The sequence below is a fragment of the Pithys albifrons genome, chromosome 33 (assembly GCF_047495875.1).
Source record: "Pithys albifrons albifrons isolate INPA30051 chromosome 33, PitAlb_v1, whole genome shotgun sequence".
Classification (NCBI taxonomy): Eukaryota; Metazoa; Chordata; class Aves; order Passeriformes; family Thamnophilidae; genus Pithys; species Pithys albifrons.
The window spans coordinates 860,527-884,506 of NC_092490.1; the positions used below are offsets into that span (position 1 = coordinate 860,527).

General features: G+C 48.7%; 2 protein-coding genes across 2 annotated transcripts in view; one reads left to right on the top strand and one right to left on the bottom strand.

The window, feature by feature from the left end:
- The window catches only part of LOC139684162 (uncharacterized), a 1,455,962-nt gene that overhangs the window by 824,265 nt on the left and 607,717 nt on the right, over positions 1-23,980 (bottom strand). The window contains 1 exon segment of the mRNA XM_071579763.1: positions 20,718-21,389. Coding sequence (XP_071435864.1) covers positions 20,718-21,389 — 672 coding nt within the window.
- The window catches only part of LOC139684161 (uncharacterized), a 1,434,678-nt gene that overhangs the window by 762,833 nt on the left and 647,865 nt on the right, over positions 1-23,980 (top strand). Inside the window, 1 exon segment of the mRNA XM_071579762.1 lies at positions 8,088-8,554. Coding sequence (XP_071435863.1) covers positions 8,088-8,554 — 467 coding nt within the window.

Sequence of the window (23,980 nt, forward strand, 5' to 3'; positions counted from 1 at the left end):
TACCAACTGACAATTTAAACTGGGTTGATATTTTTAGTTCTCAAGTGGTTGAACTGTAAGTATCTCTCCACATGAGAAGACTAAGTGATTATTCCACTCCATTCCACATTTTTAATATAAAGAATAATTTAGCAAATTTAAATAACAATGAATAAAAGAGGTTTAAATATAGTCCAGCTAATATTTCACCTCCCAATGCATCCCTCTCAATGAAACCATAAACAAACAACAAAAATATTATTACAAATTATGGGGCAAATAAAAGTTTTTTTGATTCCAAACAGCTCCATCTCACCTGTTGCAGGTAACTATAAAAAGAAAAGTGAAATTTTAGCCAAATAGAGACTGATTCTTCAATGACAGGCTGGGATAATGCTCCTAAAGCAGCAACTTGAGTCTGAAATGCTGACAGTCACAAGGTGACACATCCTGAGGGAAAGATGCTCATCACCCATTGGATGCTTTCTGTGAGCCTTCTCCTGTACATCTGCTGGCAGTTCCCCCAGTCCCAGCTGGTTCCTTTGATCTTCAGTGGGGAGTGCTGGAATTCCTGGAAAAAGAAAACTACACAAACCTCCCCCAAAAAGCTACTCCTTAGTGAATCAAGTGGTTTGACTGCATGAACTGGGGATCTCTCAGGTAGAGTTTTAACTCCTCTTCCATGTAGTGCTCTATGCACTGATGGTTTTTTTGCCCCATTTTTTCAGTGGGTCTCCTCCCATTAATTTCTTGTTCAGAGACAGTCAGACATCTTGAAAAAATCAGCAAGAGCTGCCCCTTATGCTGGGTTTCTTTGAAGGTTCTTAGCAGGCTTCTACTTCTCCCCCTGGAGCCATGAACTGACCTTATCAGTTGGGCAGATAACACGTGTTCCGTTTGCTCCAGTGGTTTAACTTTGTGCCATCTGGGAAGTGTCTCCAGCCCCTCAGCATCCCACTGCATTAATAGTGACTGGATTTCCATCTCCCCTGATCCAGGGACAGGCTTTGATATCTTGGGAGCCGCACACAGTGCCAGTTTAGCAGCAGTTTGCTGACCCTGGCACACATTGGTGGTTTCAGCTTTAATTAAGGCTCAATCTGCTCCTTCCTCATCATCAGCTGTCAATGCAAACCTGATGTTTTGCTCTTTCTCACAACAACAGACTGGCTCACTGTCTCTCAGCTCCTCCCCTGAACACAGGAAGTTTGAGTTACAAGGCTTTGTTACTGGTTTTACATCCTGCAAATCTCCCTGTAAGATTGTCCCTCTCTCCTGCACATTCCAAAGCTCCACCTGAATCTTTCAGACATGCCCACGCTCAGCAGCAAAGCAGTGCCACCATTTGCAGCCTGTCTTGGAGCTCAGCAGCAAGGAATGCTCCCACTGCAGCCTTTTGGCCTAAGTGTCCCTTTTTCTGGAAATACAATTTTTTTTGTCTGACTCTTGCAAAGACAGGATTATTTCAGATTTCTGAGTAACCACTCCTTCATTCTCCACATTTTCTCCTGCCGCCTCCACCCCAGCACTGAAGAGTGATGAAGAATTTTTTAAAAGAAGGGCAACAATATATTCTAGGAAACAGTGATACCAGAAATCCCAAAACCCAAAGATTTTGCGTGCTCAGATTCCAGTGGGAATGCCCAGTACTTCACTCAGGGTGGGGACTTTCAGAATGGGTGATTTGACCCTGTAAGTCATGGGACTGGTTTGGACTCTTTGATGGTCTTGGTTATTGGAGCTGCCTATTGTTCCAGCCCCTAATGGCCCATTAGCAGAGATGAGCCCTCAGGGTGGGTGTGAAGGTGCTGATGGCTCTCCAGAGGGGAGTTATCACAATTATCACAGCTGAGTCATTAGTGTGGAGACACAAACATTCCTGTGTCTCCCAGGGTTCTGTAACGACCCAGTATGTAGCCTGAGGGCTTGAGTGGGCCCTGTCTTGCTACTGATAAATCTAGAAATTAAGTTTTTTTCATATCTTCCAAAATGCAGCTCTGTTCCTTGTCTATCAACCTACTTGGGAATCTTTCAAACTTGCAAATCGTTTTCAGCCTTCATCAGAGAAGTTCACTGTGGTACCAAATACAGAGTTGTACCACAAGGACTGGGATCGTGGAAGAGCAAACATCCCCACACCCTCCCTGTCCCCACAGGCAGAGCCACAGGGACCAGGGCAGGTCCCCCAACAACTGCCACTGCAAATGATCCGGTTTCTGCTCTTGTGCAATCAGGCAAGAACCCAGTTTGGCAGGAGATGCTCCAGGAAAGGACCAGGTATGTCCAAGACACAGAATTTGGGGAAGGAAAACACACCTCAGTGCCCCTCATGCAAATCTGGTGTGTGTGAGAACATCCCAGGTCAGAAACATCCACCTGCCCAGGGGCCCAGCATTGGGGCAGCACCAGAGTGCAAACAGGGCAGGAAAAACTGCTCCCTGCAGACCCCACAGCCAAGGGCAGAGAGAAACCACCCAGGCCACCACACACCCCCAGGCTTTTGCACCTCCTGACACAATCCTGGGGACGAAACCTGTTGTTATCCTTCCTCCTCTGGACCCGGGAGCCCCAACATGGGGCACGATCCTGCCCAAACAGCAGAGATTGGCAGGTCCGGGGTTGGGGAGGGAAGACAGAAGAGACCCCAGGAAGGAATAAGGAATAGGGAGCCTCATGTGTCACCTCATGTCCCCTGTCTCTCTCAGTGCCTCTCCTAACCCTTCCCAGACCATTCCCAGCCCTCCTGAGTGTCCCTGGATCCTCCTTGGCTCTCTCCCAGTGCCCACCAACTTTTCCACCTCACTGATTTTGTTGAGATCCCAGTCCGCCCAGGTCCCTGCTCTGCTCCAGGATGTATTTCTACCCTGCCCAGGTACAGGTGAGGTGGTTCCAGGGTGGGCAGGAGCTCTCAGAGCTCTTGGTGACCACCAATATTGTCCCCAACATGGACTGGACCCACCAGCTGCTGGTGATGCTGGAAATCCACCCCAGGAAGGATCACCTTCACCTGCTGGGTGGGGCACATCAGCCTGCAGCACCTCCTCACCTGGGACTGGGGTATGGCCTAGAAACTTGGAGGGAGGCTGGGGATCCTGGGACTAATTGGGAAGCAGGTGGGGGAAGGCTCGGGAAACTGGCAGGCAGTTTGAGGGACCTGGTGGTAATTCAGGGTTGTTTGTGAAAGGAATGGACAGGTCCAGAAGAGGTTTAGGGAGTCATGGAACATGGTATGGGAAGCCATAGGAGCAACTGGGAAGGATTTGGGAGCCTTGGGGGATTACTGGGAAGGGGTTTAGGAGGCTTGGCATACTGGAATGGGTTTTGAAGGGTCCAGGGAGCAATTGGAAAGGAAATATGGAGCAGCCAGGGTTGGCTAGGAAAGGATTGGGAGGGGCTTTTGGGAGTCTTGTGGGACTGAGAAGAATTGGAAGGAGATCGGGAGAACCCTATGATTGCTGGGAGTGAGATTGGATCATCCCAGTTGGGATGTGGGATGGAGGATATAGGATCCTGAAGGGGGTGGGAAGAGGTTCCAGGTGGTCCTGGGTGAGCTGAGGGCAACTGGCAGGGAGTTTGGGGATGTGCTGGAGGCTCAGTTAGAAGTTTTGGAAGGTCCAGACTCCCCCAGACCACCCAGATCTGCCACGTGCTGCCTGCAGAAAGACACTGACAGGGATCACGGGCTTCATGTTGGGCTTCTTCTTCCTGGTTCTGGGACTCTACTTCTCCCTGTGCCAGAAGGGAAGGGGGTTGCTGCGGATCCTGCCCTACCCCCATGTGTGCCCTCCCAGGGGATCCCCCACCTCAGTGTCACCCCTTTTCTCTCCCCACAGAGATCCTGAGCCATCAGCAGCCACAGACCCTCCCTGTGGCCTCGGGCCCAGCACAGAGCACCCACCCCCATCCCTGTGCTGATTTTAGAGGGGTTGCATTTCCCCACAGCCCCTGATTTTTTTCTAACACCACCTGATTCCACTTTTCCCAGTAAAGCGTCCCAGTTCTTACCAGTTCAATTTATTAGGGGGCAGTGGGAAACAGACCTGGGGGGACCCTGCAGGAAGGAGCTGAGGTTGGGAGAAGCAGAACGAGCCCCAGGATGGATCAGTGGGGACGCCTGTGTGTCCCCTGTGACACTCACATAATACAGAATTCCAAGGAACAATGTTCCTCCACTGTTTCTCTGCCAAAATCATCCTATTGAAAGGTTTTCTGTCAACATTTTGCTCAAAGCTCCCAAACAAACTTCCCGTCAGAGCATCCTGCTGGAGCCTGCCTGCCATAAAGGTTCCTGCTGTTGGGCTCGTAGCTGCCTGCCAAAAGTCACATACAAATCTTTTGGAACACTATGAAAACTCAGAGAAGGCACCTTGAGAATTCCAGGGGGGGAAAGGAAAGAGAGCAAACCGGTTACCATAATGGAAAATCTCTCCCTAATTCCCCCTCTCTCACCTTCTCAGAAGGACCCCATTTTGCTCAGACCAGAAAGGCTAAAACAGCTTCTCCTGAGCAACAACTCTACATATCCAAAGACAGCATTCCAAGCCTCTTGGGGCCAGAGATATCTATCACAAATGGCAGAGAAACAGAAGGAAAAAAAAGGTAGAAACTGTTTTCCCCCACAGGGTATCTCAGGAAAAAAGTAGCTTCTGGTGGTAAGATTTTTCTTTGCTTCTAAAAGCAACCTTGGCTTTTCCCCAACCTTTTTCTATCTCTTTCTGCACCTCTTAACAATTAGATAAAAAAAAAAAAAAAAAACAAAGAGAGAAAAAACAAAAAAAAGAAACAGGTTTTGGTATAACCAACTAACTTGTAAAAGTTTTAATTTTGTTTGGAGAAAATATTTGAACCTAAAATGTTCGTTTTTTTAACTTTGCAGTATTTAAGTGGATGAAACACATCCACATTGGGAACTGCCCTGCGAGTGCTTGGAATATGGAAAGAGGTTTCAGAGCAGCTCACACCTCCTCAAGCATCAGTGGACAGGGTGGCTAAAGGCTTGATAAGCAAAATTCCTTGTGAGCCCTGTTTAGCAGAGACCTGGTGACCCATGTTCCAGGTGATCCATGCTGGGCACAGACCTGCTGATCCACGTTCCAGGTGATCCATGCTGGGAAGAGACCTGCTGACCCACGTTCCAGGTGATCCATGTTGGGCACAAACCTGCTGACCCATATTCTGGGTGAACCATGCTGGGCAGTGCATCGGGTTTGTGTGGCCAGATCTTGATAGTGGAGGGACTCCACGGTTAGGTGCTTCGAGCAGCTGCCAGAAGCTTCTCCCATGTCCAGCATCTGACCTGACCCATGAAGGTGAGGGTGACCCAAATACTTTTTAATCCACCCCATGGGGAAGAGTAGATTTACTTTGTCAATATATCTGTAGATGTAGGGTTTAGAACAGTTTTGTTTACATGGAAAGTAGGTTTGGAGCAGTTTGGGTTCCTGTCTGTAGTGAAATAAAAGCATAAAAATCCCACTTTCCTTCCCTGGCTCCAAGCCCAGCCTGTCCCGTCCTGGGGTGGGTGTTCCCCCGACTACTCCTGGGTGGTTCTTTTCCCCATGGGTAGCAAAACACCCACTGCTTTTGCAGCTGGAGAGTGTTGGAGCCCTGAACAATAAACATTCCAGTCTCTCCCAGCTTTGCACCCCAAAAGCTGAGAAGGGTTTATCTGTCTTCTTAAAATTATTATTGTTCTTATTTTCTCTATGGAATTCTGGGGCAGCCAGTGCCAAACCTCAGCTCTCAGCAGGCTGAGGCTTGGTCTTGCACTTCTGCCTTTGCTCAGCCAGAACATTTTCAGTGTTTAATGAGTGTTTACCTTCCCTCACAGGAGGGAGGACACTGAACCCTTCCACAAAAAGAGAAAACTAGTATAAAAAATTCAGAGAAGACTGAAAGAAAAAAATAACTTTTGCTCTTATTTGTCTTTCCTTTTGCTTCTCTTTTCTTTTCCTATAATCAATGTTATCCGCAACAGCAAGTCTGTAGGTGATGGCCTAAAAAAAGCATCGAGAATGAGAATCATTTCATAAACCTAAATCAAAAACTGAGGGATTTGAAACTCTCTCAGATAAGCACAGTTCAGGAACAGGGCTCCTCAGTCCCTTAGAAAACTTGGCTGATGCTGCTCATTGTGTGCCTGAAGTTTTTAAATAAATAATAAAAATTCATCCTACATGTCCTAGTTCAGCAGGTGGGACCAGTTTATCCCTGTGTGGATGATCAAAGCTGTGTATTCCACAGCCTCTCTTCATTTCCCAAAAACTGTTAACAATGGAGCATTTGCAGCAGCTGCCCAGGGCACAGCTGACCCCTCAGGCTGGGAGCTGGGTGTGAAAGACATCTGTGAGATAAGAGCTGGGATAACTCCCCTGCAGGGAGTCGTTAGCACCTTGACACCCAGCCTGAGGGGGCGTGGCTGCTAATGGGCCATCAAGGGTTCCAAAATACCCCCTGACTCCCAGAGTTAATCACCCATTGTGTGACTCCCCGCTCAGGGGGAGGGACTGGCTGCTCCCTGGGGTACATATCCTGGGGGAAGACCTCAGGGGACACTTGTTGGTTTGAGAGGAGGACCAACACCTCGACAGGAGGAGACCACCACCTTCAACCAGCCTGTGACCACCACTCTCCACCAGACTGCAACTGTCAGCTGTACGAACAGGTTTGCCCCTTTGGACTTTTCTTTTGGACTTGGGGGAGCCACACAGGGTTCAGCACAGGGTCTAACAAACGCCTTTGTGCTTGTGCCCCAGGGGGCTGGGTTATACTGGTGGGGTTTTATGAATTAAAACCAATTTTTCTCTTTCTACCATTGCATTTCTTGTAATATTGTCATTAAGTTGTAATTCTGACTTATAATCTCCTTTGTGTTGTGTTCATTTCTCCTGCCAGTTTACCTTTAAACCAGCACACCTCCCCACTTGGGGCTTCCACCACCCTCTGGAAGGATCTGAGCTGTGACCACTACTAGGACAGGACCACAGACACCACTGGGTGAGGACCACTGGCTTGACTGCCTGTCCCAGCAGCACAGCCTGACTGCAGTGCTGACTGTCAAGGTTCCTGCCAGGGTTTTGGGGTGTGGGGAAGGTGAATCCTATGGAAGGGGGGCGATTCCGTCTCTGTGCTGTGGTCATGTGTGTTTTATGGGTGGGGGAGGCCTGGCACTAACTTGTTTGGAGAGAATGGGCTGAGAAGTTTTTCTTCCTGAGTTTGTTTAGCCCAGTTTATGAGTTGTTATCAGCATTTCTTCTTGGGAAAGAGTTTGGGTTTTTTCCCCCTTCCTTCCAGATGTATTTGTTCACTCTCTCTGCATTGTAGAAACCTGAGTAGGGTATACTAGGAAGAAAATTCCCTCCACGATGACTCTCTCTTGCAAATTATCTCAAACTGAGACACTGGTGTCTTTCTAGAGATGGATTTTCAAGTAGAAACCCACAACCAACCTGCTAACATGTTTTTTTTACCCTTAGATCGGGATTTCTTTTTCCAAATCTTAACAGGATGCAGGAGGAGGCTGCAAGGAAGAGGAAGATGCCCCAAGACCCCCAGACAGGTGAGGAGGAAGTCAGTGCCCCGTATACCCTCTCCTTTGCTGCATCTTCCAGCCCAGCATGGCCCCGGCTGCAGGACAACCCCGCTGCCGACGCTGTCCTGCCGTGGCTGGGTTTGGGGGGATGTCCTTGGCCTTCCTTGTGGGCCAGAGGCAAATGCCCTGACTGATGTTTTTTCCTGCCCCAGGGCCCGAGCTAAACATGGAGAGCATGGAGGACAAATACCCCTGTGAGAACCTGCTGGCAGAGGCCGTTTTGAACAGCTCTATGGCACAGGAAGTCAACGGGGAGGAAAAGCCACAGGGATACCCCAGTAGGAGGACCTTCAATCCCAGCCTAATTTGCTCTGAGGAGGAGCCGCCCATCCTGTCCCAGGAAGGTGTCCAGAGCCACAGGTGGATCTCTAACCTGGAGATCCATGTTCAGTTTCACCCTATGGAGAAGCCCTACAAGTGCTTGGAATGTGGGAAGTGCTTCAGGCAGGTCTCCCACCTCTTCATCCACCGACAAGTACACACAGAGAAGCACTGGAAGTGCTTGGAATGTGGGAAGAGCTTCACCCAGAGCTACAACCTGATCCGACACCAGATGATCCACACCGGGGAACGTCCCTACGAGTGTTCTGAGTGTGGGAAGAGGTTTCAGACCAGCTCTCATCTCCTCGGTCATCAGCGCACACACACAGGGGAGAGGCCCTTCCACTGCACGGACTGTGGGAAGAGATTCAAAGACAACTCCACCCTCATCACCCACCGGAGAATCCACACTGGGGAGAGGCCCTTCCACTGCACAGACTGTGGGAAGAGATTCAAAGACAACTCCACCCTCATCACCCACCGGAGAATCCACACTGGGGAGAGGCCCTTCCACTGCACTGACTGCGGGAAGAGATTCAAAGACAACTCCACCTTCATCACCCACCGGAGAATCCACACTGGGGAGAGGCCTTACAAGTGCAGGGAGTGTGGAAAGGGCTTCACCCAGAGCTCTAATTTGACCCAACACCGACGGACCCACCAGTAAGGGAAGTCCAACCAGTGCTCCAGCTGTGAGAGAAGCTTCATTCACTGATCGAAGGTCACCTTCAAATTGTCAACTTCAAATTGTCGATTGCTCTGCCTCTATATGAATTATTCAACCCAACCCCTTGCACACTCACATGATGCCTTCTTTTGTCTTTGATTTTCATTGGTTAGATCTTCATCACTTCTAATCACCTGAAACTGAAGTAAAAATAAAGAAATTGAACTAATACATCTAAACCCTCAGTATTTCACTGGCATTTAGGGATGGAATTTGAGATTCAAAAGGATATTCAAGATGCATTCTCATTTCTAGTGGGTTTTGGGGGAGTTGTCCCCAAACTTGGGCCATCCAGGTCAAGAGAATTTTTCCATCATTTTGCAGTCCACAATCTGAGAGGGTTCGATCTGTCACCTCATAATGCCTCGATCCCACCTTAAAATAGCTCCATCCCAACTCAGAATTACTCAGCCCCTCCCCAAAATGGCCCAATCCAACAACCCCCACAATTCCTCCCTGAACCCACCATGGGGTGTCAGCAATTAGAGATGGGGAATTAGAAGCCCAGGAGACTTGGGGTGAAATGTGGAGAGCTTCGATGTGGATTGGGAGGATTGAGATGGGACTTGGAAGAGGATGGATGGGTTTGACAGCCATGAGATTACGGGTCTGGAATGATAGATGGAGTTTTTAGGGTGCACTCCTGTCCTTAGTGGGGTACTTTGAGGGGTTGGGGGGGGCATGTGGCTTTAGCACTTGGAGTGGGGCCCCACAGGGAGGGACGCAGGGAGCTTGTTTTGAGGGGATCTGCTCTTTCTACGAATTTAGGAGACTATAAACATCTTTTGGAGGTCCCTCTCTTAATTTTCACTGCCTGAAGTGAACCCCTTGCAGTTTTGGGGTTGGTGAGATGACTCCATGTGGGGTTTGTTCCTGCTGTTTTAAGCAAAGTTTTCAAAGTTATAAATGGCTCTGAGGAGCTCCCCGTCATTCTGGGGGTTGCAGTGACACCCTGGCTCCACTGGGGGCTGAGGGAGGTTATAATCCCCAATTCTACGCTGTTAGAAGTGGCTTGTTTGATGGACATCCCACTTGCAGGAGGGTGTCCCCAATTCATTCAGGCATCTTGCTCTGGACCTGGGACCCCTCCTTACACTGGGGGCACCCACAGTATTTCTGGGGGAAGGGGGTCCTCATGCCCTGGGATCAGACCAGCTGGTGTCACAGAATGCCAGAATGTGCTGAGTGGGAAGGGACCCCCAAGGATCATGGAGTCCAACCCTCAGCCCTGCACAGGCCCATCCTCAAGAGTCACACCCTGTGCCCCAGAGCATCATCCAAACCCTCCAGGAGCTCTGGCAGCCTTGAGGCTGTGCCCACTGCCCTGGGGAGTCTGTTCAGTTCCCACCACCCTCTGGAGGAAGAACCTCTTTGTAAGATCCAGCCTTACCCTGCCCTGACACAACTGCAGGCCATTCCCTGGTTGCTGTCCCTGGTCCCCACAGAGCAGAGATCAGTGCCTGCCCCTCCTCTGCCCCTGCCCAGGAAGTTTTACCTGCAATGAGTTGTCCCCTCAGTCTCCTCTTGTCCAGCTGAACACACCAAGTGCCCTCAGCTGCTCCTCACACACTCTCCCTGCAGGATCTTGCCCATCTTTGTTTCCTCTTTTGGACACTCTCCAATGGCTCAATCTCTTCCTTCTGTTATGGAGCCCCCAAAAGCCCCAATATTTCAAGTGAGGGAACTGTCAGGGCTGTGCGATGTGAGGCCTGAGAGTGCCCAGGGGCCACTGTGACACTGCAGGGCCTTCTGGAACCCAGGGCACACTGCGACACTGCAGGGGCTCCTGGAACCCAGGGGACACTGTGACACTGCAGGGCCTGCTGGAACCCAGGGGACACTGTGACGCTGCAGGAGTGAGGGAACTGTCAGGTCTGTGCAATGTGAGGCCTGAGAGTGCCCAGGGCACACTGTGACACTGCAGGGGCTCCTGGAACCCAGGGGCCACTGGGACACTGCAGGGGCTCCTGGAACCCAGGGGCCACTGTGACACTGCAGGGCCTGCTGGAACCCAGGGGACACTGTGACGCTGCAGGAGTGAGGGGACTTTGTGAGAGTCAGAGAATCACCAGCCCTGCCTGGCACTGGTCAGCAGCACAGAGAGGCAGTGGCTGCCCCTGGTGCCACAAGAGGAGACCAATTGGCTTCTCTGTGTCCAGCAGCAGTGTCAGACAGACACACACCATTTAAGAGGGGCAACTGCTCCCGAGTGTGCCCAGCAGGGCAGAGAGATGGAGAGGCTGCACAGGAGGAGACAGATGCAGCTGCTCCTGGTGGCACCACAAGGGGTTGTTGTAGGAAAGGGAGTTTTGAGGCTGGCAGGTGTGGAGTTAAATTTCCTGAACAACAAGGCTTGGAGATGAGCAAAGGACACCTGATCTTCTGGGACTGGCAGGCCCAGGCACCAGAACACTACAGACTGGTTGTGTTTGCATATGTGTATTCCTCTGTCTACTCTCACCCTCCCAAACCCCCCACACTTGATAGGTCTGTTTTTCATCTGCAAGGAGGTCGAAAGCCCTGAGCCATCCCCCCATGCCTCCCCCATGTGTGGGAGGTAACCAGTTCCTCTGCCCCTGCCTTGAATACCAGTCCCTGAGTCCATATATTGTAACATGGGATTTCAATAAATGGCTTTGCTTGGTTTGAGATGGTGATCAGTGTTTTGGTTCATTCCTGTGGAGACTCAGATCCATCACAATAAATGGAGCTGAAACGTGGAGCCTCAGGAAAGATTCCAAACATTTAGGGACTGGTCTTGGTAACCCTGACGGGGCAAGAGAGACAGGAACACCAGGAGGTGCCTGTCCCAGTGATGGGCAGCAGTCCAACCTGGGAAGAAGAATGATTGGTGCCTGTCTGCTGGACTGAAAGGGATTGGCTCTGGAAATGAGAGTAATCTCAAAGGTGCGAAAAACATGACCAAATGATTGGGGGCTAACAGCTCTGAAACAAAAAGATTCAGTAACAGGGTCAGTGTCTAAACCACTTGTGAAGCCAGAGCCCTGAAATAGCTTGAAGGGACAGAGCCGAGCTAAAAGAGATCAGTACCCCATGAAAATTAAAATGATTGTTTGTGAATTGAGTGCCCTGAAATCATTTGTGACCAAAATGTTTCATGGGCCAGAGCCAAACTAGTTACAAAAACTGGAGTACCCCTCTTATTTCAAGACAAATCACTGGAAGACTTGGAAAAATTTAGTATTTGGTGTCAAGGAGAAACATTATGGAGATGAGATCTAAGCTGTCTGTGGAGCAGAGGAACGTGCTCTGGATGATGAGGTGCTGCTTGAACAGTATGAGCTCCAAGGAAATGACTCTCCTTTCCAACACTCCCTTCTGTGGGCACAGCTGCCCTCTGAATCTGCTGCTGCCAGTGATTGCAGCTGCCCAGCAAAGGATGCAGCAGGAGAAGCAGCTGCACCCCCCGTGCCGCTGTCCCACGCAGCGTTCCTGCCCGGGGCAGAGAAAGGCCCAAAGAGCAGCAGCCCCTGCCCTGCTCTTGCCGGATCCCCCCGCAGCCCTTCCCGCCTGGGGCACTGATGCCAATGGGTGGGATGGCGGCGGAGAGAAGCCGAGCCAGGCAGAGGCAGCGCCGAGCCCGGCGCAGAGCAGAGCGGAGGATGCTGCTTGCGGGGCCGCCGCCGCCAGCCCCGGGGCTAGTGCCAGAGCCCGTGCCGGTGCCAGAGCCCGTGCTGGTGCTGGTGCCGGTGCCGGTGCTGGTGTAGGTGCCAGAGCCTGTATCGGTGCCAGAGCCCATGCCGGTGCCGGTGCCGGTGCTGGTGTAGGTGCCAGAGCCCGTTCTGGTAGCAGTGCCGATACCCGGCGGGAGAGCGCCCCGCTGCCCCTGCCCGCTGAGCCCCGGCCCGGCCAGGAGAACTCCGAGCAGCCGCCAGAGCGCAGAGGCGGAGATGGCTCCCACAGCAGCACCGACAGCCCCCCCAGCGCTGCCGCCGCAGTACCAGCACCCAGCGCAGCACCGCCAGAAGGTGCAGGAACGGCCCGGCCCAGCCCGGCAGAGACGACAGGCACAGAAACCCCTTGGCAGGAGCGGCCAGAGATGCCAAACTGGGACAGCCACAGATTCTGATCAATAGCAACGCTGTCGGGTTAACAATTGGTAATAACTTAGTATGAATATTCATCTAACTCAGCATTAATTAAATACATCTCCACCCTTATCAAGATGGAACAAAATTTCACAACCCTTTCTACTAAAAGGGAATACTAGAGCAGTTTCTTGCCAAATAAAACTTCTATGCCTTTTCCAAGTAATATTAAAAGTCAATATAAGGCTTATTGCTCTAAAGAGAGGGAAAGCAATAATGCCTTTAAGTTAAAAGCTTTCAACAAGCTGCAAATATGTCACCTTTCTGTATCTCAGTTTCTAACATATTTTGTAGCACTCATGCTCTAAGATAGTGTCGTGCTGTATGTTTATTATTCTAGTTATTTGTAAAATGTATTCATTGTTTAATTTTATTCTGCAAAGTTATGGCATAGAAACACACAAGTGTGCACTTTTGTAAAGTAATGCTATTGTTCTTAAGACCAATGTTTTTATATCTGAAAAACGTGTTATATATCCAAGCTAGTAAAATATTTGATGTGCAAATTATCCATCAGGTGAAAAGGACTTTCTAAATTTCAAATTGCTTCCAAACTTCTGATGCTTTTAAAGCTTTTTCTAATCATTTGAACACCTACTGTAAAGAGTAATACTTGTTAAAATGTTTCAATTCTCTTTAATACCTTTGTTCCTAAGCTTGTGTTTTCCCTATTAACAATTCCGTTTATAGTACGAATGAGGGTGTAGTTTGTTGCTTTTACTCCTACCTGCATTAACTATCAGTGTTTCAATGAGTTTCTTTATATTTTACTCTATTCTAATGGCTCAAGAAGAAGCCAACACTGGAGTTGTGGCATTGGGAAGTGGTGAGACTCCTGCAGTGGCAGCTGAGGTGGCTTGGCCGGGAAGGGTCACACAAAGCTCTCTCCTCACTCTCTCCTTTCTCTGCCTGTTGTCCTAAAAGCTGCAGCACTCACAAGTTATGCTGTGGTGATGTGTAAATAATGTATGAAATCAGAATTTTAAAATGTCCAACAGTTCTCTTTTTGCAGCTCATTAATGGAACGTGCACAAAATTAGTAAAACACATATTTTAGTTTTTAAGTACAAAAATTACAGTAATTTTATAGAATTTGTTAATCTTTCTCATTAAGTACTAGCAATTGTTTTAAGCTTTTGTTTGATTAAGTAATGATGATCCAACCAAGCAAACAAATTCAAAGATAGCCTTAGGAATCTTTCTCTCAATTATTGATATCCATGACTGTAAGCAATAAAATGGAAGTTTTATTGATGTAATAATATTTACCAAGCTTTGCAATAGTCATGCCAAGTTTTTTATGGTTCCAAACCCAGCAAATATACAATGATACCTCTCATATTTGCCATGCAAGAACAAGAAAAAAGGGGAGTGTGTGCTTGTATGTGTATGAACAAATTTTTTAATTTTAAATGAAACAGGAAGCAGAGACATGTTTATGTTTTATGAAGTTATATTCTTGTCAAAGCAGCAATTTCCAGAAGCACAGGAAAGTGTAAGGTTAAGAAGAACACAATTTCTCATTTCAGAATTATAAGACACAGCAAAGCCAATCCCTAAGCTCTGATCTGAGTGACTGCATGAAGGGAGGCAGGTCTGGATGAAAGATGCATGGGAGGGTGTGAGGGTGTGAAGATGGATGGATGTGCTACCGGGGCACCTGTCCCACTGCCACAGCCACAGCTCCTCATCTACACACAGGCACCCACGGGTGAAAGGCAGAAGACACATAACTCTGAGCTGAATAAAGTTATTCATTTGCAGAAATACTTAAATAAGTTTTCAAGAACAAATTCTATATTAAAAATGCACTCAAAAGTTTAAGTCAAAGAAAACACAAACCCTTAAGAGTTATTAAAGCTATTTGTTTCATTAAAGTTATTTTTTTTCTAAGTCAATTTTAATAAAGATTTTTTAAGGTTAACTAATGACCCATAAGAATAAATTCTGAAAAAAACAGCAATCACTCTAAATCAATACATAAAGACATTGATAAGGTGAAAAAGCTTCAGGTATCTTGTCTAACTGGCTACACAGTATAAGACCCCAGTTAAAGAAAGAATTTATTCTGGTATTAATGGGTCTGTTTTTATTTTTGTATTGTGCTCTGTATTCCTGGTTTATTGTCTTGTATGCAATATAGGATTAATGGTAGTTTTGCACAAGTTTCACTTTTGCAGCTTGAAAACAAGACAGGGGGAGTTGTTGGGATGCAGGTGCTGTTTGCATTCAAGCCCTGCAGTTTGTTATGTCTGTGTTAAGCAGGATAGACCGGCGGGCTCGGGAACAGCGCCCAGAGTTCTTGTTCTTGCTCTGTTTGCCTCCACCAAAGCTGGGTCTGTGCTCTGAGTCATGGCAAAGATGAAACTTGGTTATTTGTCCCATTTCTAATTCACTGTTCGTCTTACATTTTACCCACAGTCTAAATGAGGAATTTTCTTGTGTGAACCCTTGAGCAAAATCAAGGATCCTGCAGCATCCAGTTGTCCTTTGAAAGCTGCTGTGAATGTGGCAGAGCCCTGTGCAGAGGGGAGAGAAGTTCTTTGCCAGTGCCACATAATTGCCCCTCAGACCCCACTGGGACCCTCAAGTCTCCCCCACATTCCCCCGGGCCTCCTATTTCCACCACAACCTCATAAAATCCCCCCAGGCCCCCTCCCCCTTTGCATGAGGCCCTTTCCCAGGATTTGGGGCTCCAATAGGGCACTTTGGGGGCCGAAAAGGATTTGGGGGCCCTTGTGGGTCTGGTGAGTAGGGGAAGATATTTGGGATAGTATTAACAATTTGGAGTGGGATTAAAGGAATTTTTGGTGGAACGAAGGGAATTTTGGATGGCATTAAGGGAATTTTGGGTTCAGTTAGGGAATTTTAGAGTAAAATTCAGTGGGATTGAGGTGAAATTAGGAAAGGCTAGGAGGAATTAAAGGAATTTGGGGTGGAAATAATAATCTTTAAGTGAAATTAAAGAGATTTTTTTGGAATCTTGGGGTGAAATAAGAGGAATTGGAAGATAGATTGAGGTATTTTTTGAGTAGAGTTAAAAAATTTGGAGTGCGATGAAAGATATTTTGGGTAGAAATAAGGAGAATTTTGGTGGAATTCAGAAGATTTCAGATGGTAATAAAAAGATTTTGGGAAATTTAGGTGGAATTAAAAGAATGTTGAGTGAAATACATAGGATGGGAGAGATTTTAGATGGAATTAAGGGAATTCTGGCCAACATTAATAGGGATCTTCACTAAAATTAATGGGAATGTGGGTTGAAATTTAGGATTTTAGAGCAAATGAGAGGAATTTTATGTGAATTAAAGGATTTTTGGGTGGAATTCAAGAACAGGCTGCTCCACTGTGGGTCCCCAAGGGGTCCCAAGTCCTGTCACCAAATCTACTCCAGCGTGGGCTCCTCCCAAAACCTCTGCACGGGGTCTCAAAGGCTCTTGGCATCCTTTTGGCATCCCCTGCTCCAGTGGGGGCTCCTCCCCAGGCTGCAGGGGGGTCTCTGCTCCATCCTGGACTCACCCACAGCTCACAGGCCCTTCAACTCAAGGTCACATGCACTTCCAGCCTGTCCAGGGCAGCAGCAATTCCCAGGCCTCCTGCCAGCCCAGGCACATCACCAGGGCTGTTGTCCAACATTCCCAGGCACAGCACAGTGAGGTGGTCAGAGCTGAGCAGCTCAGCAGCAGAGACACCAACAGGCAGCCACCAAGGAGCACCAGACTGTGATACACAGCCAGGAGCCCCAGACTGCACCAGCAGCTGCAAATTCCATCAGCACATCCCAATCCCATCTGTTGGTATCTCCAACACTCCCAGCCCCACTGTGGACACCAACAAAGGCTGGTGTGGTTTCACCCCATCCAGCCCCGAAGCCCCTCACAGCCAATCCTCACTTCCCCACCAGCAGGAGCAGGGAGAGAAATGGGAGGGAAATGTTGAAAAACTCATGGGTTGAGATAAAGACAGTTTAATGAGGACAAGCAAAAGCTGCACACACAAGGAAAACAAAAGAAGGAATTCCTTCTCTGCTTCCCATGGCTGGGCAGGTGTTCAGCACCTCCAGGACAGCAGGGCCCAATCCCACGGAATGGTGATTGGGAAGACAAACTCCGTCACTCCAAACATGTCCCACCCACCTCCTTCTCCCCCCACTTTATACCCTGAGCATTATTGCCTGAAAAGTCTGTGGAGAAAAAGACTCCAGGCCAGTTTCAGTGGGAGATAATAGAGCAGCAGCTTTAATGAGCACCCAGGCTCACCCAGGAATGCCCATCCACGCTCCTGCCCCAGCACTGGTTTCAGGGATTTATAATAAAGTCTGTCCAATCCCTGTTCACTCTCCCCTCAGTCCTGCACCGTTACGCCCCCAGCACACCCATCTGGAATTGAGTCTGGAGGAGTTTTGGGACTCCCTCTACATCATCTTCATCTCCCTCACTGCACACAGGGCACTTGAAGGCTTCCAAGTGCTCTGGGCTCGGAGGTCACTCAGCCTATGTTTGTGTCTCATGGTGCAGGCCTTGAGGTGCTTTTCAGTCTTTACCTTGAAAACAAGACTAAACAGCTCATGAAATCTGGAGGGGTTGATATGGGGTAAGGGTTGGTGTGCATTAACACTGAACTTTAAGCTACTAGAAATACTAGCACACTAAAATCTACATTCACTATAACTCACTATAGCTACTTCTAAAATCTATGAATTTAAAAATCAAAAACCACTTTGAGTCATCAGCATGATGTTGATTCCACTGTCTGGGTAAAGGTGTGGGCTCCAGTCCCCACTGTCTGCTTTGCCCGTGCATTGGTCAGACAAAGGGGCAACTTCCTCAGTTCTTAACCCAATAGAAGGAGAATTGAGGAATGACACTGGAAATGTTATTGGCGTGACACAGGTTGAATTGGGAAAACAATGAAAATTCATGAGTTCCTCTCTTGCCAAACTCCACTAAACCTTTTCTATAGAAAGATGAATTAGAAAACCTGAGGAAGAAATTTATTTTAAAAAATGGGTATTTTGAAATCATAATTTCTGAGACTACACATGTCAGTGGAGCAGCTCTTCTCGGGCAGGAAATGCCTGCAGTCAGCAGCCACATCCCAGCTGAAGCTGAACATGCAGTTGTTCCTGTTGTGTGGGCCAGTGGAATTACAGGAAAGTCGAAAAGGGCAGAACTCATAAGAATTACCCCTAAGGCAGGAGCTGGTAAGGCAAACCCAGTATCCTCTGAAATTAGAAAGCCAAGTTGGATTGGTTCCAATAACAGAGACATTTGCTAAGCATGGTTTGTTTGTAGAATCTAAATCCAGGCACCCATAAAGAAAGAAATGGGAAAGATTATTGATTAGTTTAGAACCTGAGAGAAACCCCTTAAATGATAACCTGGAGTAGCTGGTAGGATCAGATTTAAAGGTGCCTTTTTCTGCATCCCCTTGAGAAAGGAAAATCTTTGCTTTGAGTGAGAAAGTCTGGAAACTGGGAAGGAAGAGAAGAAGCCACTTCTCTCCTCCTGAGCCATGAACAGTCCATGAACTGCCCTCCTGGGAATGGCAGGGTCATGTCAACTATGGATTGGTCAGAGAACCCCCTCAGGAAGTCCCTCAGAGACTTGATAAGGATATGCAGATATACTGGTAACTGTTGAGAAATGCCATGAATATGTAACAGGAATGCAGGGAATGAACAATGAATACTGATGAAATGCTGACACATCAGCTGCAGTGAAGATCCCTCTGTGTGCACTTTGGGAACTGATTCCCAGGGCACTCAGCATGCTGTGACCATGTAGGGAGTCGTGATAAAGACTGTCTGGCTGCTCAAGCTCACCAGTTGTGTCTCAGAGATTTCTTTTGAGAGCTGGTTTTAGGCAAGAGATGGCCCCTCAGAAGTCCCACAGTGGGATGAGACAGCGGGGACCAATAGGGGTCCCCATTCCCCATCCAATCTCGAGGCCGGTTCTGCCCATCCCACCCCCAAACTCGGCCTCAATCCTGGCCCTGCAAGGAATCAAGCAATTTAGGGGTGTGATCAAACAAACTGAGGAGGAATGGGGACTGTTCTTTTTAGGGTTATACATTTTCTTTAGATTGAAAATATGAAAAGCCTTGAGACAAGACATGAGGCAAATGGGCTCAGCTCAATGTGGCTTTGAGCAGAGCCTGGAGAGCTACAGTGTCCATCACACTGTTTTCCATCTGCCTTGGAGAGATTTCCCTGATTTGTTCACATCTTGGAGAACCAAATTTGGAGTTTCTGTGCTTTCTCCTGAAAGGGAGATATTAATTTTTGTGTGCCATTGCCCAGCCATACATGCCAGGCCACAAGACTGAAAGAACAGGATGCTTCCATATGATGTAGGTCCTGCTTTAATGTTCTCCCTGGAATGTGCCCTGGGAACTGTCTGGGATTGATGTGGGGGCTGTGAGCAGTCCCGAGCCCTGCAGAAGCCTTTGAGGGAGAAAAGGAGCCCTCCCAGGGGCTGCTCCTTCCCCACAGCCCTTCGCCCCAGCCCTGTCAGCAGCTCCCTGGGCCGGTTGAGAGCTGCCCCTGGCAGGCAGCAGAGTCCCTGCCCCAGCACAGCACCCCGGGCTGCAGGACCCTGCTCTGCCCCACCGCCGTGGGCACCCCTGGCTGCACCCCCTGGCTCCACAGCTATTCCAAAGTGTCCCCCAACAGCCCCCTCCTCACACATCCCATCAGCTGGGCCTGGGCCAGCTTTAGGAGATGCCTCCTGGAGCTCCCCAGGGCACTGGGCACAGCCCCAAGCCTGACAGAGGATGGTTTGGATGATGCTCTTGGGCACAGGGTGAGACTCTTGGGGATGAGACTCTGAGGGTTGGACTGGATGATCCTTGTGGGTCCCATTCCAACGTGGCACTTTCAGGGATTTTGTGACACCAGCTGGGCTGGTCCCAGTGTATGAGTATCCTCATCTCCCAAAAAGAAATGTGGGTGGCCCCTGTGTGGGGAGGGCTCCCAGCCCCACCCCAGCAGGCCTGGAGGAAGGGAGAATACCCTCCTGCAGGTGGCATGTCCATCCAGTTTCGGTCAAATAAAATAATAATAATATAAAAAATGAGTTGCGTTAAGGTGCATATGGTTGGGTTGGGTGGCCTATAGAGATGCAGAACCACAAAAAATTAGAATTATGGAATTATTTAGTTTGGAAAATATTTCCAACCCCATTGAAGATTCCTTTTGGCCACCAGAAGAATTAAGTGAGAGCAGGGGAGATTTTTATGGTCAAAAGTCAGCAAATCCCCCTTCCCAAATAATTTCACACATCAGTCTCTGTCCCCATGTGGGATGGTTTTGACTTAGCAAAATGCCAAGTAATCATTTCAAAAGAAAAAGTCTCCCATCCCCCTTCCCCCAAAAAACCCCAAACCACAAGAGACCATAGTTCAATAGAATTTGGTTTATTAAACAAAAGAGAATAAAAAATTAAAAGGCAAATCAAATACAAACTACACACTAAGTATAAAAGGTAGCAAGAGCAAAGAGAAAGATATTCCACTTCCCTAGAAATAATAATAAACTGCTGGAGGGCCTTGGTCTCTCCCCAGGAGCTCTGAATTACAACCGAAGTGTTTGCTCATGCAGCAGGAAGAAGAAGGAAGACCCCTCCTCCCTCTCTTTGTCTATCTGAGATGACGTCAGAATATGGTAGGCAATATCATTGGCCTGTAGAAGTCAACTGGCCTGACCTGATTCAAGTCAGCTGATTGTCCAAGGCCTGCACTAGAAAACAAAGCCTAAATCTGGGCCTAACTAAACCCATGACACCATGGATGTTCCTCCCCCTATGTGAATTCAAGTGCCACAGAGAACCAGGAGGATGAGGAGAACACCAGCCAGGTGTGTTCCTAATGTGGATCACTGGGAATGTGGTTCATGAGTTCTGTTCAAAAGGTGGCTCTGGAGATGGGTGATGGAGTTGGAGGAGCAGACAAAGCTCTTCCCACATTTGGGGACGCACAGGGCTTCCCTTACTGGTGGGTGCGTTGGTGTTTGGTCAAGTTACAGCTCTGGGTGAAGCTCTTCCCAGACTCGTCACTGCTGTATGGCCGCTCTCCAGTGTGGATACGACGGTGGGTGATGAGGTTGGAGTTGCGGTTGAATCTCTTCCCGCAGTCGGAGCAGCGGAAAGGCCTCTCCCCGGTGTGTATGCGCTGATGCCTGAGGAGAAGTGAGCTTGTCTGAAACCTCTTCCCACACTCGGAACACTCGTAGGGCCTCTCCCCAGTGTGGTTCATCTGGTGGATGACAAGCTCAGAGTTCTGCCTAAAGCTTTTCCCACACTCCCCACAAAGAAAAGGCCTCGCTCCTGTGTGGATACGCCGGTGAGCTGTAAGGTTGGACTTGTCATTGAATCTCCTCCTGCAGTCGGTGCAGCAGAAGGGCCTCTCCCCCGTGTGTGTGCGCTGATGGACGAGGAGATTGGAGCTGGTCCGACACCTCTTCCCACATCGAGTACACTCATAGGGATATTCCCCAGTGTGGATGCTCTTGTGTCTTTTAAGGTTGGATCTGCGATTGAAGCTCTTCCCACATTCCTCACATGTGTAAGGCCATTCCCCAGTGTGGATGTGCTGATGGCGGATCAGATGGGAGCTCTGGCTGAAGCTCTTCTCACATTCCAAGCACTTGTAGCGCTTCTCCCTTCTCTGAAGCTGCTGCTGCACCACCAGGTCAGAGTTCTGGCTCAATCTTTGACTGCCTTCCCCAGACATGTTGGGTGTTTCCTCCTCGGATGTCTCTTGGCTCGGCTTGCTGCTCCTCTTCCTGTGGGATCGCCGTGACTTTTCCTCCCCAGTGACTTCCTGTACCACGGCACGGTTCAAAACAGCCTCTGCTGTGAAGTTCTGCCCGGGGGATTTGTCCTTCATGCTCTCCATGCTCAGCTCGGGGCCTGGGGCAGGAAGGAACAAGGACACTCAGGGCATTTGCCTCCGGCCCACAAGGAAGGCCAAGGACATCCCTCCAAACCCGGCCCTGGCAGGATGGCATCGGCAGCGGGGTTGTCCTGCAGCCGGGGCCATGCTGGGCTGGAAGATGCAGCACAAGAGAGGGGCAAAGGGGCACTGACTTCCTCCTCACCTGCCTGGGGCTCCCGGGGCATCTTCATCTTCCTCGCAGCCTCCTTCTGCATCCTTTCTATGTTTAGAAAAGAGAAATCCTGTGCTGGGGTAAAAAACCAACATGTTAGCACATTGGTTGGGGGTTTCTACTCTCAAATCTATCTCTAGAAACACACCCGTGTCTCAGTTTGAGATAATTTGCAAGGGGGAGTCATCGTGGAGAGAAGTCTCCTCCCCAGGATTCCCTATTCAGGTGTCTGCAATGCAGAGAAAGTGAACAAATACATCTAAATGTAAGGGGGGAAACTCCAACTCTTTCCCAAGAAGAAATGCTGAAAACAACTCATGAACTGGGCTAAACTGAGGAGGAGAAACTTCCCAAGCCCAGCCCACTCTGTCCAGTCAAGTTAGTGCCCAGCCTCCTCCTCCCATAAAACACACATGGCCACAGCACAGAGACGGAATCGCCCCCCTTCCATACGATTCACCTTCCCCACACCCCAAAACCCTGGCAGGAACCTTGAGAGTCAGCACTGCAGTCAGGCTGTGCTGCTGGGACAGGCAGTCAAACCACTGGTCCTCACCCAGTGGTGTCTGTAGTCCTGTCCTAGTAGTGGTCACAACTCAGATCCTTCCAGAGGGTGGTGGAAGCTCCAGGTGGGGAGGTGTGCTGGTTTAAAGGTAAACTGGCAGGAGAAATGAACACAACACAAAAGTGATTATAAGTCAGAGCTACAACCTAATGACAATATTACAAGAAATGCAATGGCAGAAAGAGAAAAATTGGTTTTAACCCACAAAAGCCCAGCAGTATAACCCAGCCCCCTGGGGCAAAAGCACAAAGGGGTTTGTTAGCCCCTGTGCTCAACCCTGTGTGGCTCCCCCAAGTCCAAAGGAAAAGTCCAAAGGGGCAAACCTGTTGGTGCAGCTGACAGTTGCAGTCTGGTGGAGAGTGTTGGTCACAGGCTGATTGAAGTGGTGGTCTCCTCCTGTCGAGGTGTTGGTCCTCCTCTCAATCCAACGAGTGTCCCCTGAGGTGTTCCCCCAAGATATGTACCCCAGGGAGGACCCAGTCCCTTCCCCTGGGCGGGGAGTCACACAATGGGTGATTAACTCTGTAAGTCAGGGGTATTTTGGAAGCCTTGATGGCCCATTAGCAGCCACGCCCCCTCAGGCTGGGTGTCAAGGTGCTAACGACTCCCTGCAGGGGAGTTATCCCAGCTCTTATCTCACAGATGTCTTTCACACCCAGCTCCCAGCCTGAGGGGTCAGCTGTGCCCTGGGCAGCTGCTGCAAATGCTCCATTGTTAACAGTTTTTGGGAAATGAATAGAGGGTGTGGAATACACAGCTTTGATCATCCACACAGGGATAAACTGGTCCCACCAGGTGAAATCAGACATGTAAGACAATTTTTAATTTTTTATTTAAAATTTTCAGGTACACATTGAGCAGAATCAGCCAAGATTTCTAAGTGACTGAGGAGCCCTGTTCCTGAACTGTGCTCATCTGAGAGAGTTTCCAATCCCTCATTTGTGATTTAGTTTTATGGAATGATTCTCATTCAATTAGATGCTTTTTTTAATCCATCACCTACAGAATTGCTGTTGTGGATAACTTTGATTATAGGAAAGCAGAAGAGAATTACATGAAAAGGACATCTATGAGTAAAAAGTATTTATTTTTTTCACTTTTCTCTGAATTTTTTATTCTAGATTTCTGCTTTTGTGGAAGGGTTCAGTATCCTCTCCAATGTGAGCAATGGTAAACACTCATTAAACACTGAAAATGTTCTGGCTGAGCAAAGGCAGAAGTGCAAGACCAAGCCTCAGCCTGCTGAGAGCTGAGGTTTGGCACTGGCTGACCCAGAATTCCATAGAGAAAATAAGAACAATAATAATTTTAGGGTGGGATTGAGCCATTTTCAGTGGGATTGGGCTGCTTTGAGGAGACAGATCGACCCTTCTCAGCTTCTGGGGTGCAAAGCTGGCAGAGACTGGAATGTTGATGGTTCATTGCTCCAACACTCTCCAGCTGCAAAAGCAGTGGGTGCTTTGCTACCCATGGGCAAAGGAACCACCGAGAACCAGAGGGGGAACACCAACCCCTGGAGGGGACAGGCTGGGCTTGGAGCCAGGGAAGGAAAGTGGGATTTTGATCCTTTTATTTCACTACA